The 14,002-nt window shown below is 35.2% G+C and overlaps 1 protein-coding gene across 3 annotated transcripts in view; it reads left to right on the plus strand.

Moving 5' to 3' along the window:
• The window catches only part of EPS15 (epidermal growth factor receptor pathway substrate 15), a 161,142-nt gene that overhangs the window by 62,416 nt on the left and 84,724 nt on the right, over positions 1-14,002 (plus strand). For all 3 annotated transcript variants that reach the window (XM_029227722.1, XM_029227724.1, XM_029227723.1), the window contains 4 exons: positions 2,900-2,989; positions 3,947-4,092; positions 5,701-5,857; positions 10,083-10,168. In XM_029227722.1, the coding sequence (XP_029083555.1) occupies positions 2,900-2,989; positions 3,947-4,092; positions 5,701-5,857; positions 10,083-10,168 (479 nt within the window). The remainder of the gene's footprint in view (positions 1-2,899; positions 2,990-3,946; positions 4,093-5,700; positions 5,858-10,082; positions 10,169-14,002) is intronic.

A 14,002-nucleotide genomic window follows, 5' to 3' on the forward strand; every position in this document is an offset into this window, starting at 1 on the left:
AACTTTTTACATGTTTGCTGCTTCTTCCGTTGGGTTGTAAAAATGAGATCTCGGGGCTTCTCTGGTGGCGCAGTGGTTAAGAATCTGCCTGCTAATGCAGGGAACACGGGTTCGAGCCCTGGTCTGGGAGGATCCCACGTGCCGCGGAGCAACTAGGCCCGTGAGCCACAACTACTGAGCCTGCGCGTCTGGAGCCTGTGCTCCGCAACAAGAGAGGCCGTGATAGTGAGAGGCCCGCGCACTGCGATGAAGAGTGGCCCCTGCTTGCCACAACTAGAGAAAGCCCTCGCACAGAAACAAAGACCCAACACAGCAAAAATAAATTAATTAATAAACTCCTACCCCCAACATCTTCTTAAAAAAAAAAAAATGAGAGATCTCTTCACTTCTGTATTTGTAATGCCTAGCACAGTGTCTGCTGGCTAGAAATTTTTCAGTAAATGTTGAACTAAATTGATGAAGGAAACCTGTATTACTTGGAAAACACAACAAACATCTGATATTTCATCCTAGTTTGCTATTATTAGAAATTAAAACTGGGAGTTCAACTGACTGAGTAGACCAACGAGCAAACAAAACTCCTTAGGAAACTCCTAAATTACTGGTTCTCAAAGTATGGTCTCCTGTAAACAATGTCAGCATCACCAGTTAATGTATTAGAAATGCAAATTCTCAGGCCGTACCTCAAACCAACTGAATAAGAATCTCTGGGGTTGTGTCAAAAAACCTGTGTTTTAACAAGCCCTCCAGGTGATTCTAATGGCCAGAAATTTGAGAAATACTCCCTAAAAGCGTAGAGGATGGAAAAAAATCAAAGAAAAAGAACAGCTACTGGTAATTGACTGCAACAGTGAAACTAGTCCCCTCTTTCCCTGCTGTCTCTGTCCATGAGTAAGCTTAGGTTTATTTTTGATGCATTTACCTTGAAATCATCAAAAAGATATACGAAATGCTTCTTAGTTGTCTGTCTCTAACTGTGCAAATGCATTTGCTAGTACATTTCAGTTTAAAAACTAGTTGCTGGCCAGGTTTCAAGCTTGTACATCATTTGATTTAGTTGCTGTATTTGTTTCAGTGACATGCTTTGATTAGGATAAAGTACAATATAATAAGAAAACAAACAAAATCATAATTCAACCGTATACTGTTCACTTTTTCTATTTTATTTGGTGGAAAAATTTTTGACTTCAGTTTTGTCAGGAAAATTATTTTCAAGGCAACATGAACTTAGTAATATATTTTTTTAACTTTGAAAAACTGTGTTGTCTGTTGGCAGCAGATGGCTGACATAGCTTTTTTGCTTCAAGTGTCCACTTTTCCAGGAAATGACTCCTATCTGTAGCAAGAGGAATGCTGACCTTTAATGTGCATGTTAGTCACTTCTTTTAGCTCATTGCCAAGCTAATAATATTACATATATTGTGAATTTGTTTGAAAGTATGAAATAATATTACATATATTGTGAATTTGGTTGAAAGTAGTTTTCTTTCTGGAGTTTCAAACTTTTGGAAATAGAAAGTTTGTGGGGTTTTTTGTATTTAATAATTAAAAATAATTTTAATAGGTAATACATTCTTGTGGTTCAGAAATCAGTACAACATAAGAAGATATTCAGTGGAAAAAAATGTCAGTCCCATCCTTGCCCTCAACTGCTCCATTTACACCTACTCTATATATTCTTATTTATCCTTCCTTTCTTGTTTATCCTCATAGAATTTCTTAATGGAAACAGAAACAGATATGAATAATTATTATCCCCTTACCGTAAAGGTTACACACTATTATTATACATACACACTGTTCACCGCTATACTTTTTTCATGTTAACATAGTATCTTGGATATCTTTTCACACAGAGGGCTCCATGATTCTTTCTCTGGTCAGCTTTATTAAGGACTACTTTACATACAATGAACTGCATTCAATTTAAGTATATAATTTGATGAGTTTTGACAATTGTATATATCTGTGAAGGTACCACTGCAGTTAAGATACAGAATATTTCCCATGGATTTGCTTTTTCTTGGGCAGGTGGGGGGTTTGTTTGTTTGATAGTATTTCATTGTATGGGTATACCATAGTTTTTTAAACCAGTCTTTGCTGATGAGCACTTGGGTGCTAATACAAACAATTCTATAATTAAAAACCTATTTCATACAGCATTTCCTATGCAGGCAGTTAGAGGATATCTGAGGATAGACTCCCAGATGTCAGATTTCTGAGCCAAAAGGGAAATAAGTAATTTGGTAGATGTTGCCAAAGTACCATTCAGTAGTCTTGGTACCAGTTTGAGCTCTCACTAGCAATGTACGAGAGTGCCTGTTTGCCCAGTCTAGCTAACAAATTGTGTAATGAAACTTTGGACTTTTGCCATTAGAAGGAAAATGGTATTTTCATATAGTTTTAACTTGCCGTTTTCTTGGGAGTGAAAGTGAGCATATTTTTATAAGTTAAAGGATGGGCCATTTGTGATATATACTTTTCTGTAAAGTATCTGTTAATACTCTTAGCCTATTTTCCTACTGGATTTTGTGGTTTTCTTCTGTTAATATCTAAGTATTCTTTATATATTAGGGAAGTTAATTCTTTCTTTGCAAATAATTTTTTCCCCAGGTTGTTTTCTTTTGACATTACAAGACCTTTACTTGAAGGGTGTGTGTCTAAGTTTTTACTGCTTAGGATATCTTCCTAAAAGTTGCTTAGTTTTGATTTATTTCCTTTTCTCCGTCCTTCCTTTCATCTCTCCCTCTTTTCCTCTTTCTTTCCTTCCCAGCCTAATTTCTTAATAAAAGGATTTGAGGCAGCTTGAAGATGCTTTTTTGTTGAGCAATAATTAGTTCGTGGGTGGTTGTTGTTAAATGATTTTAATATATATGACCCTGGTTCGTCTGTTTTGAAGGCCATGTTTTTGGTATACTGCGCATTGGAGAAAGAACCTGTGCCAGTGTCCTTGCCTCCAGCCTTGGTGCCACCTTCTAAGAGGAAAACGGTCAGTATATCAGGCTCTGTGCGGTTGATCCCCTCTTCAACATCAGCCAAGGAACCTTACCACTCCTTACCACCTGTAGGCATTTTACCTACCAAAGCACCGTTAAGACAGGTATAGATTTATCAGTGTTAAAGGACTATTTTTAAAAAACAAAATGCATGGCATTTAACAGTTGATTGCTTGGTGAAGATAGAAGGAGCAATCAAAGGGATCAAAAATTCAGAGCTCCCTCTGGTTGAACCTATATAATGTGATGTCCTAGAGAAGACAGTCCTCTCCTGCATTTGGCCTTACTTAGGTCATATGGATGTTTCATTGGCTTTGCCTTGATCTACCTGGAATTAAAGTTGGAGAAAGAAGATGCTCCATCCATGTTAATCTGGCATGCTTGCCCTGGCAAAGTTAATAGATGTTTTGTTTGTTTAATCTCTAGTTAACTCTTGATTCTTTGGGATCAAATTTTCCAATTTGGGGTTGTTCAAGGCCTTTTTTTTCCTACAACCTGCTTCTTGTTAGGTTGAGTAAAGGAAAATAATGACAGAATATGCAGATCAGCCAGTTTGGCTACAGTTAAGAACGGGGAATGAAACTATAAAAAAATGGAGATTTAGAATTATCTGAATCTTTTGTTTATGTAGACTCTCCTAGTTACGCATCTTAATGTGGTCATTCATAAGTCAAGAGTTAACTGTGCTTGAATTTACTCATTACTTAAAAAAAAGTAAAATGGACATCTTTAAGTACAGTCCCTATAGGTAACCTATATTTTTATTCTGTAATTTTCTCTTCATCACAGCATTTCAATTGGGGTGTGATGGAAGTGACACACTGTTGCTATAGTTAGTGGGGTAGAATTGCACAGAATTTGTGAAAGTTACTGTCATGGGCTGAAAGAGGGACACTTCAAAGTTTGTTTCATTTTGGTGGAAATACTATATATATATTTTTTTCCTGTAGTGGGTTGTATCCCCTGCAGAAAAAGCTAAATATGATGAAATCTTCTTGAAAACTGATAAAGATATGGATGGATTTGTGTCTGGATTGGAAGTCCGTGAAATCTTCCTGAAGACAGGTTTACCTTCTGCCTTACTAGCCCATATTTGGTAAGACTTTATTTAAGTGATTTAAAAAACAAATATGGTTTTGTATCAACTCTAGTTTTGTAGATTCTTATTTTTAGTCATTTGAAAGTAGGACAGTTTTTGTTTAGAATTCTTTGTAGAGAAAAATTTAAGTCTGATGATTTCTTCTGGATAGTGGACAAAAGCTTGAGAATGGGTTACCTATAGTTTTATTAGATTGACAGTGTCAGTTAATGGTTATTAGAATGTTAAAATCCAGCATTGGTTTATATCAGCTAATTAAACTTCAGTTTTTAAGAGAGAATCCAAAATTCTGAAATTTAAACAATATAAAACAAATCCAGAATCTTCAAGGTATACTTGTATAATTCTTTCTATAGGGTATATGTATACTTTTATACCTTTACGTGGGAACTATACGCTTGGTCCTTAAAAAATGACAAACTTTAGTGTCTCTAATGAATTTCACATTAAATGAGATAATATAATGAAAATGCTTTTTATAGTGTTCCTGCTGCCAATCCACCTGACTATACCGAGGTTAGTTATCATGAGGTTTTCAAGGGGCAGCAAACATCAGAAGTGGAACCATATAGTTGCAAAGAGGAACTTAGAAAAGAACAAAGGACAGCAGATCTGCCTTAAAAGGAACAAGAACCCAAGACTGGGAAAGATTAAATATATGTAGCTAGTGATAGCTGCCACTTTCAAGTGCGTAGGCTAGGCACTATGCTGAATAAATGGCAGCTGTCATGGGTTTGCCATTATGCCCAGACTTTTTATGTACTTTGTCTTTAATTCTCACAGTAACCTTGCAAGATAGGTGTAATCTCCACTTTATAGATGAAGAAACTAAGGCTTGGAGAGGTTAAAAAATATGGCCAATGTCACAAGAAGAAATAAGTAGAAAAGCTGGAATTTAAGGTTTCTTTGACACCATAGCCCATAGTCTTTTAATCAGGCCACATTGGTTTTCAATGAATCAAACAGATCAGGACTTTAGAAAGCTGACCTTAAAAACAAAAGGCCGGGGGGAAGCAAATAGAATAAAACATTTGCTGTTTCTCTTCAAGTGATTTTTGTAAAGGTTTCCAGATTGCTGCCTTCTCTCCACACGTGATCTCCATTTGCAGCTGTTATTTTTCTTTGACGGTGATCCTGACATCCTCCTACTTCAAAAGTTGTAGGAAACAAGCCGACATGGAGTATTTTGCTTGTTTAAGAATCATTCTAATGCCACTAACGAACCAAATTTGTTGGAACTTAGGTTTCATTTTTAACATGTTTTAATGTTGAAAATGTTGGGAGTAGAGAATGTTGGAATTCTTTGGCCCGCCACAGCTTTTACTCTGTAGCGGTTCTGGAAATTGGTAAGAAAGCACAGAGGAAACCCAAATTAGAGGACCCTGCTCAGCACCAAGGTGAACAGTCTCTTTTTCTTACCATTTTAGCCAATAACTCTCTTCTAACATTTTAGTGAGTTTTTGGCTAGCCATAAGTTGGTATGACTTTATTTTTTAATTCAACTGGTGATTATTTCAAAGCTACATAGTCGTATTAATTTTCCCCTGGATTTTTAGAATGGTAATTGTGACATTTACATACTGTTCTTTTTGTTTATTTGTACAGGGCATTATGTGACACAAAGGACTGTGGGAAGCTTTCAAAAGATCAGTTTGCCTTGGCTTTTCACTTAATCAATCAAAAGTTAATAAAGGGCATCGATCCTCCTCACATTCTTATTCCTGAGATGATTCCACCATCAGATAGGGCCACTTTACAAAAGGTAAGACAACTTTAAAGAAAACCTTAATGCATTAACAGAAAAGAACAAATGCTATGCCAGGTGACAGAATCGATTTGTATGGAATAGTGGAGAAAATGTATCTGGCTAGAAACAGAGCAGTATACTGTTTACGGTTTAATTTGTGCCTATAAATATGTTGGAATACCTTGTATGATATCCTTGGGCTACAGCTCATTTATCCCACCATTCATTACACATATGACAACCATACTTTCCAGTCTTAAAACTGGAAAATGTGGTCTTGTTTTTCCCCCGTGGATATGTAAATTAATTTTTATGAATAGAGTGTAAATTTTAAATGAAACCTATAAGAATTAAATTACTGCATTTCATTTGATAATTCACTCTTGGAGAAAACAATACAGATTTGAAAACAAAATCTAGGAGATTATGATTGCTTGTTGTCAATTTTACATAAAAAAAAAAAGAAAAGAAAAACTTGTTGAGGAAAAGTCTGTGTGGTTTTCGCCATATAGATGACCCTCTATTCCTGAGCATACAACCGAATTTCATATCTGAACAGCTAGAAACAGGTTTTAGCTACTTTTGGTTCTGGCCAGCAGTGGGAATTTTCAAAACTACATGTTTCAGTAATGCTGTACCTTGATTTTTCTCTTCTCATCTAGAAACCCTTCCTAATATTGTGGTTTATAATATCTTGGCCTTATAATAGAGCTTTAAAAGGACTTGCATGCTCTAGTGGCTGTTTGCCCTCCATACTTTGTGACCTACAAAGTAACCATGGATGTGGTGATTCTTCAGAGTTACCTATATAGGAGTTGTCACATATTTGGTATCAGGAGAGTTCTCTTTAAAATGTCAGTAGAATGTCTTGCATTAATTTTGTCACATAGGTTAAAAAAATCCCATTTTAACAAATCTAGTAACAGTCAAAATTGGATTTTTTTCCTAAGTCAACTAAATGGAAATTTATAGCCACTAAATATAGAAGTTACATATAAGAGTTTTTATTCTTATTTTCACATTAAGTAACTACTTGATTTTATCTGCTTTGTGAGTGTTTTAGGGGGAGCATTTTGTGAATTTCTGAGATTTCTTTTGATGTAGAACATGGGTTCCCTAAGTTGTAGAGAAGGCTAAAAGTGATGCCACCCAGAAAGATAAAGGTTACAAATTTGTATTTCTGCCCCCTGCTCAGTTATGGAACACTGTGTTGTTTCATCTTCTTTCACATATGTAGACTGCTTTTTTTCCTTGCTGCCTTCATTTTATACCCACTGAGTCTCCCACCAACACAAAATACACATACAGCAGAACTTTCTGAAGCAAATTGTTTGTTCATTGAAGTCTCTGTAACATTAGTAGGCACTTCGAGTTGCATCTGCTATACAGAATTTTCAATTAAGTAGATTTACTGAAGTCCATTCACTAGAGCATAGATACTTTTGTCCATGTCAGATATCAGTATTATTCATTAAAATGGGATTTTATCACTGTTGTCTTATCTATAACCAAAAATTTTAACCTTAAAAATTAAAATTTGCATTTGTTTTGTCTTTCAAATAATCTCTTTTCTCTTTATAATCTAAGTTTTTTAGAACTGCATTTTTTTTGCAGCTTTGACTAATCCTTTTTTGAATGTTGCTTTCCTTTCTGTGTTTTTTCTAGTTTGGACTATTTTTTCCATTCTGCAGCACTCTGCTTTTCGCCTTTCTTGTACTGTCAGTTTCTTAACTCTACTCTCTCAAGGTTAGAGCTTTACTTTATGCCTTTTTTAGCATTACGGTTTTTGGTTTACAAGATAACATTTTGAAATTAGAGGTTGTTTATGCCTCAAAGTTAATGCAGAGAAAATACCTAAACAGCATGCTTTTGTCACATGTCTGTCATTTGGTCCTTGTGTGCATTTTAACTTGCCTTCCCTAAGCTCTCTGATCCACTTAAAATCACCAAAGTGGAATTTTTGTGTAATACACAAAACAGGGTGAGAGAAAATATTTTGCAAGAAGGGGACATGGTACATTTTTCTTCATATGCCCTTCTTATACTTTATATACTGTTAGCCGAACTTTTTCTTTGCTTCCTGATTGCATGTTATTTTATTGCTCTAGAACAGGAGTTTAATTTTTGTGTCAGCAATTGAGAGTGACGCAAGTACACTTATCAGTACCAACTAAGTACACTGATCTTCATTCTGGAGTCATCTATGGTATTACCATATAACTTGTTTGAAGTTAAACTTATTTGTCTCACTCTTCTTATTTGATGATATTTTTAATAGTGAAAGACTGTCAAATGTGAGTCACTTTTTTTGAGTTAGAGTGACAGAACAGGTATGGGAGTCCTGAGTTTCTTGGTTTGCTTGCACCTCTGATAGCAAATTTCTCAGTAGCACTTATGGGATGTAAGTTACTCTTGGTGATAAAAGTGAGACTAAGTGCTAATTTTTCATTTTGTTCGCTTTTCAAATTGTCTGGCCAGGCTTAATTAGCTCATAAGTCAAGTTTGGGCAGAGTTAAAATCCTAGTAAATAATTGTCACATTCAGAAACCCACTTTAAAATTTCTGACTTTTTAGAATGATAAGGGTCTATGTGTCAGTGAAACACATAATAGTAAAACATAGTAAGAGGCATATTTGGTACAAATCTGTAATTAATATAAAATTGAGAATAGCATTAATTGAATCCTAACGGATGAGTTTTGGTATTGATAGTCAAAACAAAACAAAACAAAACATATGAGGACAGTTATGCAGTATAGCATAAAGAAATATAGAAGGAATTATTTGCCACATTTTATTGATGTACCTGTTTATCAAGTTGGCTTTTAGGGTAATGGTTTCATTTACCTAAATGATCTTAATATGCAGGTGCCAAGGGTCATAATGTGAAATAGCACTTGAATTTGATTAGAAGTCTCCTGATCAATATCGCCTATTAGCTAGCTGGGTTCAACTTTAAGCAAGTCATTTAATATGTTTCTTTAGCTCTAAAATGGGGTTAATAATAGTATCTGCCCTACCTACAGACCAGTTTTCGGATTAGTACTTAGTAAATTTGTAAACCATTATATAAATGTGAGCAGATAGGTTACTGTGAACTTTTAGGTTTCTTCTTCTGTTGTGCAAGTTGGTGACATACCTTAAGTTCACAGCAACATAAGTATAATACTAAGTTTTATGTTCTGCTAATAAGGTCCTCAGTATATCTTAGTTTTACATGTTTAGGCCTCAGTTTTAACATTTCCTGATGATGATCATCCTGTTATTTGTCAATTTGGTTGTAGCATTGGGTATAGGTCAAGTGTTTGAAGGAGCAGTTATCTTTTTGCCTTGACTTCAGCCAGCTATATAAGGCATCAAAAATGGTTCACAAAGGGGGCTGAGCCAGGGTGGAAGCAAGTCATTGGGAGCCTTTCCAACTTTCAAGAGCATATTCTGTTGAGGAAGTTAAGTATAATAATAGCTTACATTTATAAAATATCATAAAGTTTGTAGAGGGACTTCATATGCAATATTTATTTAATTTTTAAAGAGGGCAGGGCAGAGATTATTTCCCTGTTTTGCAGTGAAGATCATGCAGCTAGTAAAACAGCAGAGCCCAGAATAAACCCAGCTAGGTTTTCTAAATACAAATACCATTCAGAGAATAATCTTGACACCTCCATTATTGAAAGAAAACCATATGTAAAGGATGTCATATAAGACAGTTTCATGTATGGTGATATTAATATTTACTATGGAACATGCTGAGCGGTTGGTTTTACTTTAAATAGACACTGAAAGTATTTAATAAAAGTAAATGTTGAATTAAATAAAATCAACCACCATTTATTTAATACAAATACAAATAAATCACAATTCACCTCCCCAAGAAATTTATGCTTCAGTGGAGGAATTAGTTTATAAATCTGATATCTGCTTTACTGCAACATTCTAGACAGGCTAAGATCACACGACAAAGACATTGGGATCTCAAGTGGTGGTATATATTACAGAACAACAGCTTTTAGAGACTTTAAGGGAAAATGTCTTAGTATATAACTGCCTGTGTGTGTGTGTGTGTGTGTGTGTGTGTGTGTGTGTGTGTAAAATTGCACTAGATAGGGTTTTCTTAAGTGAATTAAAAGTGTTAGTAATACCATAAAATATGTATCCATATAGTGCTTTTAAACATTTTTAATGCTTTGCCGCATGGAATTTTATAGTAATAATGTTATAATTGTGAACTCTTTGTTTTTAGAACATCATAGGATCAAGTCCTGTCGCAGATTTCTCTGCTATTAAGGAGCTAGATACCCTTAACAATGAAATAGTTGACCTACAGAGGTATGTAAAGTAAAATTATACCTGATTATATAAATACATCCACACACTCTTTTCTGTTTCTAATGTATATCTTGGGTAAGTACTACTTTATTTGGTTAAGTACTATGGTTCTTAAAATGGGAATCGGTGTACCTTATTAAATCTAAGGCAAATAGAAAGCCCAGAGATAAACCCATACATATACGGTCACTTAATTTACGACACAGGAAGCAAGAACATACAATGGAGAAAAGACAGCCTCTTCAGTAAATGGTGCTGGGAAAACTGGACAGCTACATGTAAAAGAATGAAATTAGAACACTACCTAACACCATACACAAAAATAAACTCCAAATGGATTAAAGACCTAAATGTAAGACCAGACACTATAAAACTCATAGAGGAAAACATAGGAAAAACTCTCTGACATAAACCACAGCAAGATCTTTTTTGACCCACCTCTTAGAGTAATGAAAATAAAAACAAAAACAAATGGGACGTAATGAAACTTAAAAGTTTTTGCACAGCAAAGGAAACCGTAAACAAGATGAAAAGACAACCCTCAGAATGGGAGAAAATATTTGCAAACGAAGCAGCAGACAAAGGATTAATTTCTGATATATACAAACAGCTCATGGAGCTCAATATCAAAGAAACAAATAGTACAATTAAAAAATGGGCAGAAGACCTAAATAGGCATTTTACCGAAGAAGACATACAGATGGCCAAGAGGCACATGAAAAGATGCTCAGCATCACTAATTATTAGAGAAATGCACATAAAAAACTACAATGAGGTATCACCTCACACTAGTCAGAATGGCCATTATCAAAAAATCTAGAAACAGTAAATGCTGGAAAGGATGTGGAGAAAAGGGAACCCTCCTGCACTATTGGTAGGAATGTAAATTGATACAACCACCATGGAGAACAGTATGGAGGTTCCTTAAAAAACTAAAAATAGAACTACCATATGACCCAGCAGTCCTGCTACTGGGCATATACCCTGAGAAAACCATAATTCTAAAAGAGAGACATGTACCACAATGTTTACTGCAGCACAGTTTACAATAGCCAGGACATGGAAACAACCTAAATGTCCATTGACAGATGAATGGATAAAGAAGATGTGGCACATGTATACAATGGAATATTACTCAGCCATAAAGCGGAACAAAATTGAGTTATTTGTAGGGAGGTGGATGGACCTAGAGTCTGTCATACAGAGTGAAGTAAGTCAGAAAGAGAAAAACAAATACTCTATGCTAACACATATATGGAATCTAAAAAAAAAAAAAAGGGTTCTGAAGAACTTACCAGCAGTACAGGAATAAAGATGCAGACATAGAGAATGTACTTGAGGACACGGGGAGGGGGAAGGGTAAGCTGGGACGAAGTGAGAGAGTGGCATGAACATGGACATATATACACTACTAAATGTAAAATAGATAGCTAGTGGGAAGCAGCCACAGGGAGATCAGCTCGGTGCATTGTGACCACCTAGAGGTGTAGGAGGGAGACACAAGAGGGAGGAGATATGGGAATATATGTATATGTATGGCTGATTCACTTTGTTATAAAGCACAAACTAACACACCATTGTAAAGCAATTATTCTCCAATAATGTGCTTTAAAAAAGAAATAAATCTAAGGCAACCTTTAACTGCAGGATGCACTATTATGTAGCACTGAAAAAAGAAAAAACCACTGCCAAATAAACAATGGCATTCCAACAACTATAAGGTACTATTTGATTTTGGACAGTGAGATAGGTATCAATATATCTTGGAATGAATGGAGTACAGTTTTTTGTTTTTTGAAGTTTTTTAAAAATTTATTTTATTTTTGTTGAAGTATAGTTGATTTACAATGTTGTGTTAGTTTCAGGTGTACAGCAAAGTGGTTCAGTTTTACATATATATACCTATTCTTTTTCAGATTCTTTTCCCTTATAGGTTATTACAAAATATTGAGTGTAGTTCCCTGTGGTATATAGTAGGTGCTTGTTGGTTATCTATTTTATATAGAGTAGTGTGTATATGTTAGTCCCAAACTCCTAATTTGCCCCTCCCTTTCCTCTGAAATACAGTTTTCCTCCAACTTCAGACACTTGAATAACAATAGGAAAAAATTATTATTTAATACATTGTACAGAAGGTATGTTAAATGTAGACACCATGCCAAGAGCTTTCATAACTTGTTATCTCATTTGATCCTCACAAAAACCTTGTAACTTGAGATAGATATTACTGTTCTTTTTTATAGGTACGGAGTTAAGATGTTTTGAGAGGTTATTTTACCCAAAGTCATACAAACCTGTAAGCAATAGAACTAATACCTAATCTCAGGACTGCTTGATTTGGAGTTTCTTTTTTATACTCACGTACTGTGTAGAAACAGGCTTGAATACAATTAGATTTGAATCTAAATACAGCAGGTCCTATTGGTATTTCCTAATTCCCTTGTTCCCTAGAAACTTTTTATAGTAATACTCATTGTAAAAATGACCTCCTAAAATTACTTTTTAAAAAGTGAGACCATTTTTCCATCTACAGGGCATTGGATTTAAATATCATTTTACTTACAGAAACATTTTTTTTTAACCTTCACAACACTTTAAAGCAGATAATGGCTGATACTTTATTTTGTTGATCATATTGAGACATAAGGGGATTAAATGATTTAGCTGGGTTATATGGCAAGAACTTGGGAAAGATCTTTCCTCATCCATGAGACTACATTGAGATTATTGTAGAGAAACTTAATTATGATTTTTTTCAGTTGCAAGAAAGAACTCAACCCAGATTAAGTGAGAGTGAATTTATTTACTTGTGAAACTAAGACCTCCTAGAGGTAGGGATGGCTTAAAGCATAGCTTCGTACTGGGGCTCAAAAGATATAATCAGTTCTCTTGCTCTCTCCATTTCTTGTTTCCACTTCCACTGCATGGTTCCATTCTCAGATAGGCTTTCCTGTTATGTTGTCAAGGGGGTTATTGAACATTTGAGTCTCATGTACCTATTATTTCAGATCTAGTGGAGTTACTCTCTTGTGGCGGTTCCTGAACAAATCCTAAAATTCAATCTGATTGGACTGGTTTAGGGTCCTACATACTGAAACAGTCAGTGGCCAAGGTTGTATTGTTTGCTGATTTGTCATGAGCTCTGTCCTGGGCTGCAGGGTTGGAGGGGGGGTGGCTAGTTTGCCACCGAGACCACATGGAGGAGGGGGTATCCCCACGTGAAAATTCTGCCAGAAGGAGGAATGAATTCTGAGAGTAAATGTCTATAGAAAGCAGTATAGCTTCAAATCCACAGTAATTTCAGTGATCGCCCTTAGTATCATCTGCCAATTTGAACAGTATGTCTTGACATTCTGTAACCTTAGTCTGGGCACCTTTTTAAACGGGATTGTTTAGTTTTGACTTACCTGCCTTCTACTGAATTCTACCAAAGTCTATTTCCAGCTCAAAAATTGGCCTTTGCCTATTACATAAAGCTTTTAGTATTGGAATCAAAAAACAAACAAACGAAAACAAACCCTTGGAGATTACATAATCCAATTTCTTTTTTACTTGTGGGGGAAAAAAATCAAAGTCATACATCAGGTCAGCAAAAGTGCTGGCTGGCACCCAAACCTGGTTGTATAGTTCTAGTTCTACATTTTTTTCTATTCTATAAGACAGCTTTTCATTAAGATTTAGAACATTTTTACTTTGGTTTGAAAAAAAAGTAAATATTTGATTACTCAGTCTATAATGGTGTATAGACTTCATTTCATATGGTCTATAAACGGTCCATTAGCATTTTTGCTTGCCTTATGAGAAATGTGCATTTAATAGCTAGATTTGGGGCTT

Source organism: Monodon monoceros, unplaced genomic scaffold (genome assembly GCF_005190385.1).
Source record: "Monodon monoceros isolate NGI ecotype Baffin Bay Population unplaced genomic scaffold, NGI_Narwhal_1 Super_Scaffold_18, whole genome shotgun sequence".
NCBI classification, from domain to species: domain Eukaryota; kingdom Metazoa; phylum Chordata; class Mammalia; order Artiodactyla; family Monodontidae; genus Monodon; species Monodon monoceros.